This window comes from Lynx canadensis, chromosome B3 (assembly GCF_007474595.2).
Source record: "Lynx canadensis isolate LIC74 chromosome B3, mLynCan4.pri.v2, whole genome shotgun sequence".
NCBI lineage: Eukaryota > Metazoa > Chordata > Mammalia > Carnivora > Felidae > Lynx > Lynx canadensis.
The window spans coordinates 146,075,390-146,082,097 of NC_044308.2; the positions used below are offsets into that span (position 1 = coordinate 146,075,390).

The following is a 6,708-nucleotide window of genomic DNA, read 5'->3' on the forward strand; positions in this document are numbered from 1 at the left end:
AATTATTTAGATATGCATAGACTGGTTTTCCATTGGCACAATCCTGTTCTGAAGACTGCCATCTGACATTCACCGTGGCTCAACTACAGTCACTGTTCAGCTCACTGAAAAGTAGGCAAAAGAAAGAAAGAGGGATTCACATTCACTGGGCTCTCTCTGGATGCCAGAGTCATCCATAAGCACTTGTGCCTACCTTTCTGGTTGATTTCATTGGGTGCTAGTTTCAGCCTCATGGTCTCAGTCTCCCACATTTGGAAATTTGCTCTCCAGGGAGGCACAGCTTGCGCTAGGTGGAACCTAACTCTGGTCCCCTTCCCTCATACCCACAGACACCCCAGTGTGGGACAGGCAGTGTGGGTGGTGGTAGCCCTCCATTACCCTGAACCCACATTGGGATCGGGGAAGGAGAGATTACCTGGAAAATGAGAAAAAGCTCAGTGTACAAGAGCACAGTTTTGGAGAAAACTCATGAATTTGTCCCTAAAAGAGCTTGTGTCAAATTCTCTTAATTCTGGAACCAGACACCTCAGTTCAGGACACAGCTGCTGACTCAGGTCCTCTGCGCAGAGTCTTGGGCTCAGTTTGGGCTCTTACAGGCTTACAAGATACATACAGGCCACAAGCATGCAGTTTTCAAGTTTTATTTCAGAGTGCTGGTCAGTGACCCATGAGAGACCTGGTGTCAGAGCCGTGATGTGCCTGGGGACCCCTGGAAACATGGATGTCAGCTTTGACTTCTCATTACTGTATTTTCACAGATGCACCAGGTGGTTTGCCTATAGTTGTTCAGGGGTCTGGAGGCTGATTTATGGATTGCCTTCACCAGCAATCTCTTCCTTAACTTTCACTGTCTTGACAGTTCTGACATTTGTGGCGATGCCAAAGAGGAATGTAGTGATTAAAGCATAAATTCGAGCAAAGATCACTCTGAGATATACCACGGATTCCTGACTTTGCCTGACTGACCGCATTCTTCTTGGAGGGGGTCCACTGTCTGTGCTCCCACCAGCACCTCGTAATTTGCAAAATGGAGGATCCCAACCTATGTGGCAATGGCAGTTTCTGTTATTGTTGCAAATCCCCCTACGATTGCATTTCTCAGGCAAACAGTTGTAATTTATTTCACCTATAGTAGCATTGCAGAGGGAATTCTGACAGAACTTTCCAGGAGCACAGGGGGTACCATGTCTCACATGACCAACATCAGTTGTTCCTGTGGCACGATGTTCATCTAGTCCCCAACACCAGACTCCTGAGATTTTAGACTGATGGAATCCAACGTGTTCCTGCAACCGAGGGAGGTGAGTGACATTGGTACACTGCAGCCTTCCACACTTGACATCTCGGTCATGACATTGAATAAAGCGTCTGGCTGAAAACTCTCTTCTACAGTGTCCAAATCGGTGGCCTTTTTTATTAATCTGGTAGCAGACATCTGGACCCTCCACAGTGCTTGCACCAAAGATTTCTTTGCAGTGCATAGTACGGTCAGTGCAGTTCCCATGATAGCAGTAGCCTTCTTCACTGCACGGGGTTCCATCCTGCATGTAGAAATCATCAGGGCAGCCAGAAGATCCCCCTTGGCAGTACTCTGGAAGGTCACAGATATTTCGGATTGGTCTGCAGAGCGTCCCAGCAGCGGAGAAGGTGCAGTTTGTACAGCACAATCCTTTATCACAGAGAAATGTACTCTCAAATCTGCAGTCATTACTACAGCAGGGGTTGGCATTACACTCCTTGAAGGAGCCACAGTCACACTGCTCCCTATCCTCCACTATAGAGTTTCCACAACGTATGTGTATCAGGCTTGCGTTGAAGAACTTCAGGTGTTCACTAAATAGGCAATGCTTTTCAGTACTCAGCATGTTTTGAATGTGCACAAAAGAACAGTTACTGAAGGAATCTGTCAACCCAGGGTATCTGTGCATGATGCAGCTGGACCTCCTCTGGCAGCTGCAATCATGATCATCAAAATACAGACCCAAGCTTCTTCCACAGAGATGAGATGTTACCACAGCTAACAATAAATAATGTCTGCCTAGGTGACCAACCATATGTAGGCTTTGAGAAGAGCAGAAGCCAAACATTCTAGGGTTGTACTGATAATCTTCTGGTCCATCTTTAACCACAATGAAGGATGCACTAGGTTGTATGACATTGTACAAGTAGGTATGGTGGAATTGGTAGTATTCACCACCTGGAATTCTATAATCATTCATGTTGACTGGATCTCTAACATCAAATACAAGAACTGCAGTAAGATGGTACCTTATGTCAAGACCTTTGTACATTGAGTCTATTAAACTAACCATATCTATCATGAATTTTATACACAATGTCATATTATTATATACATGATACATTGAATTGGAACTTTGAGCAAATCCTCTTATCATGCCTTTATGGGATGAAAATATCCTATTATTGATCCTGGGGGCTGTACTGGCAGTTTTCTGAGAGAACAGGGGGTCCCTATCCTCCTTATATCCCAGTTTATAAGTAGGTCCCGTTGCACTGATGTCTGACACTATCTGAGAAACAATGTGTTCAAACCGTTGGGAATCGCTGAGGGGTCTGATTTCATAGGCAAGGTCATCCAACTTCATGATACCTTCAAGACCCCCATAGCACGTGTCCATGGTGACCATGGAAAGAGGAATCTCCTCCAGGTAGCCGAGGTAGTAACAGTCTGGAGGGATGAAGGGGTAGTCCATCTGCAAGGCTCCCTGATCATCCTGAGTCATCATCAGCAGATGTCTGGACCAAAACAGTTTCTTGCGTCGCATGTGGATAACATGTCTCTTGCCACCAAAACGCAGGCTATAGGACAGCCAGCCAGGCATCTGAACGCCCTTGCCATGGTGAAGCTCCTTCTTGGGAATTACCACCTCAGAGGAGATGTAGCGCCATGAGGGATGCCCTTGAGAACCCTGCACAGGAGCCAGCACTGCCCAGAGTGCAAACAGCAAGAGGGGCGCCCTCAGGGTGACCTGGCCGTCTGCCAGCCTCATGCCCCTGCTCAGGGACATCTGCCAGTGAGAGTGGATAAATGGAGGATCCTCAGCAAAGCCAGGTCTAGACCATCTGACAGAACAGAGGGCTGTGCCAGGTGGCCAGCACCCTACACCTCGGGGCCACCTGTGGGGTTAGGTAACAGTCACAGGGTGTGGCTTTGGGTGACCCTGCACATCAGTTCAGCTGGGGTGGATGTGGGAGAGTCAGGTGGGCCATGGTCAAGAGTGGTCACATGGACATGGGTAGGGACTTGGACCCAGAAACACGGCTCTATTCAACACATTCCATCTTTTCTCCAGCTAGTGAATGTGGGATATGCAATTTTAATACCCTGAACTTATCTGCCAATTCCATGTCCTGTGGTACTGCTGGGTCACTTTCCATGGATTACTGCTTTTCCTCATTATGGAGACCACTGCTTCCTACTTCCTTGGGATGTAGAGGTAGACATTGTCAATTTTACCTTTGTACGTATTGAAAAACATTGCTTTGTAATTTTACATGTCTTATTCTGGTTGGCTATTAGTTTGCAAGCCATTTGATCCTTTTGGTTGTTGCTTTGAAGGTTCCTCTGAGTTTACTGAGGAAACATTTCCCAGTATTCTGTGTCATGATTGGTGAAGTACAAGGTTGTATTTTAGTATTTTTTTTAATGCCAGCAGGGGAGAAAAGAAATTACTGCTGACCATGTGTGAGCCCCAGGGGTTTTCCACTCTAATCCCTTATTGTGGTTCTTTCCTGGCCTCTGGCAGTCTCCTCCCATGCATGTGAGGTTCTCTCCTCAGCTGGAGGTGCAGGGGAGTTGAGGTTACGTTGGCAGCTTGCACCATGGCAGGCTGCACATGATGGAAAGATGGTATCGACCATGGAACTCCCTTGTTTAAGTACTGTCTAGTCCTTTAAAATCCCCTGAGTTGGGTAGAAACCCTCAGAGTTGGCTTTTGGAGAAGAGTCTGCCTTTTCTCCAGGTGGCTGGCCTCCTAAATAAAGCTCAACTTCTTTTCCCACCGAAACTAAAACTATGAACATTGACCTTTCCAGAAATACTCAGCTGAATTTGGGATTTGATAACAATAAAATGGAGAGTGGAACGGCAGTTGTCTGGGGCTGGTAGGGTGGGGCAATGAGGAGTAGATCTCAAGGGCTATGATTTTGTGTTATGCAAGATGATTAAGTTCTAGAGGGGTCTCCACAACATTACACCTGTAATTACCAATACTATACTGTATGGTTAAAAGTTTGTGAAGAGTGTGGGTCTCATGTTCAGTGAGATCCTAACACAGTACGAAAGTGGAAACACTAATTTTGCTTCTCATACGACAGTATGATGAACTGCATGGACACACTCTCTACTGATAATGTGAAAATAATTTAAAAACATTTACATACTTTGAATACTAACCCTGAGGATATGTCATTTACAAATATCTTCTTCCATTCCATAGGTTGCCTTTTAGTTTTGTTGATTGTTTCCCTCACTGTGCAGAAGCGTGCTATTTTGAGGTAGTCCCAATAGTTCATATATGTATGTATTTAATTTTCTTGTTTTATTTATTTATTTATTTATTTATATTTATTTTTTCAACGTTTATTTATTTTTGGGACAGAGAGAGACAGAGCATGAACGGGGGAGGGGCAGAGAGAGAGGGAGACACAGAATCGGAAACAGGCTCCAGGCTCTGAGCCATCAGCCCAGAGCCTGACGCGGGGCTCGAACTCTCGGACCACGAGATCGTGACCTGGCTGAAGTCGGACGCTTAACCAACTGCGCCACCCAGGTGCCCCTCTTGTTTTATTATTAATTTAAATTCAAGTCTTCAGTCTTTGAGTCCCATGTTTACAGGAAGTTGACTTGTCATGATTAACTTTATGGGTTATCTTGACTGAGTCATGGGTACCCAGATTCACTACTGTTTCTGTGGATGTCTGTGATGAGTTTCCAGAAGAGATTGGCATTTCCATCCATGGTTTCTTTCTGCCTGGGCATCACCCATTCCATTATAGTTCTGAGTAGAATCCGATGCAGAGGGAGGAAGAATTCCTTCATTTTTACTTCCCATCTGCGTGTTTGAACTGGAACATTTGTCTCCTCCTATCCTTGTTACTTCATCAGCTCCCCAAGTTCTGAGACTAGACACTAGTTCAGAATCAGACAAAAGTTAAATCACTGGTTTTCCTGGGTCTCCAGCTTGTGACAGTAGATCATGGGACTTCTCAACATATTTTGTCATGGAAACCAATGTGCTTTGGGTTCTGTTGCTCGAGGGAATCCTGACTAATACATGGAGATGATTTATGTCTTGTTTAGAGGAATTGAATAAAGCTGTAGCTCATTTAACGTCCTGAGTAGCAAGTGCCAGGAGGGAAGTCTCACGTTGTTTGATTGGGACAAGTGCTGGGTGAAGGTAATGGGGAGCTGTGGGATCCTGTGGTCCTGGCTGCACAGGGAGCGCATCTGGGACTCTTGTAAAGGTTCAGCTTTCGTGCCTCAGGAAATATGTAATTCACTCATGTTGAGGGACAGGAGTAAACAAGTGCAAACAACTGTGTCTTTGTGCACGTTAGTCTAGTTTCCCTATGACAACCCAGTTGCTAATTCAGAGAGTTAATAGGTAAACACAGAAGCATATAACCAGGGAGGCTCCCTGGGAAAACTGTGTGGAGAGGAAGCCCCAGACCCTGACAGGAAACCTGCCTGTAACCTCCATCTGCACATGCGCCTGGGAACAAAGCAAAATTGTGCATAGTGTGCGCCCCCTGGTGGTGCTGATCCCCTCCTGCAGGGAGGTTTGTGTGTGGGCTCCCAGTGAGGTCCCCTCACTGTGTCTTTCGCACAGTAATATGTGGCCGTGTCCTCGGTCTTGAGGCTGTTCATCTGCAGATACAGCGTGTTCTTGGCGTTGTCTCTGGAGATGGTGAATCGGCCCTTCACGGAGTCTGCGTAGCTTGTGCCACTTCCATCATCATAAATGTATGCGACCCACTGCAGCCCCTTCCCTGGAGCCTGGCGGACCCAGCTCATGCTGGAACTACTGAAGGTGAATCCAGAGGCCACACAGGTGAGTCTCAGGGACCCCCCAGGCTTCACCAGGTCTCCCCCAGACTCCACCAGCTGCACGTCACACTGGACACCTGCAGACACAAGACATGTTGGTCAGGAAACTGTCACACATCCACTCTTTCTCAGTTATGTCCACTCACATACTCAGTGTCTCTCATTCACCATGAATTACCTTTTAAAAGACCAACCAGGAAAACCCAGCCAAGCACAAACTCCATGGTGAGGTGTGTGTGTTCTGTGCTGATCACAGAATGGGAACACCTGGGACTCCTGGGGCTGGGGCTCGTCTCCCAGCTACACGGTCGGGCTGGGCTGGTTTTATCAGCACAGAGAGGGCCCCATTTGCATGTGCTCTGACATATATATTACACTCCAGACTTAGATTTGATTCTTTAAAAGTGAACAAGTTTAAGGATGCACTTGTAGAGTAGTTTGTGTAGATGGCGCTGTGACAATATGAAGAATTCTAATCAGTGAGCACAGTTATATTTGCAGGGACTTGTGCATTTTTACATGTCTTTCATCAACAAAGGTCATTTTCACTCTACAATTATTTTACATAATTTATAAAGTTTAATCCCAAGTACTTTATTCTGTCCCATTTTCAGTTGTATAATTTTGTTATTTGTTTT

At 45.9% G+C, this 6,708-nt stretch overlaps 1 protein-coding gene and 1 gene segment (V, D, J or C); both read right to left on the reverse strand.

The window, feature by feature from the left end:
* Positions 1-806: 806 nt before the first annotated feature.
* Positions 807-3,029, reverse strand: LOC118517834 (disintegrin and metalloproteinase domain-containing protein 21-like). The gene has a single exon (XM_036064289.1). The coding sequence runs from the start codon at positions 3,027-3,029 to the stop codon at positions 807-809; it is 2,223 nt and encodes a 740-aa protein (XP_035920182.1).
* Positions 3,030-3,121: 92 nt separating this feature from the next.
* Positions 3,122-6,360, reverse strand: LOC118517835. The segment is given in 3 exon segments: positions 3,122-3,138; positions 5,797-6,147; positions 6,249-6,360. Coding segments are annotated over 3 exon segments (414 nt in total).
* Between the last annotated feature and the right edge of the window lie 348 nt (positions 6,361-6,708).

Coding starts and splice junctions, on each gene's coding strand:
- LOC118517834 (XM_036064289.1), bottom strand. CDS start 3,029: ATGTCCCTGAGCAGGGGCATGAGGCTGGCAGACGGCCAGGTCACCCTG.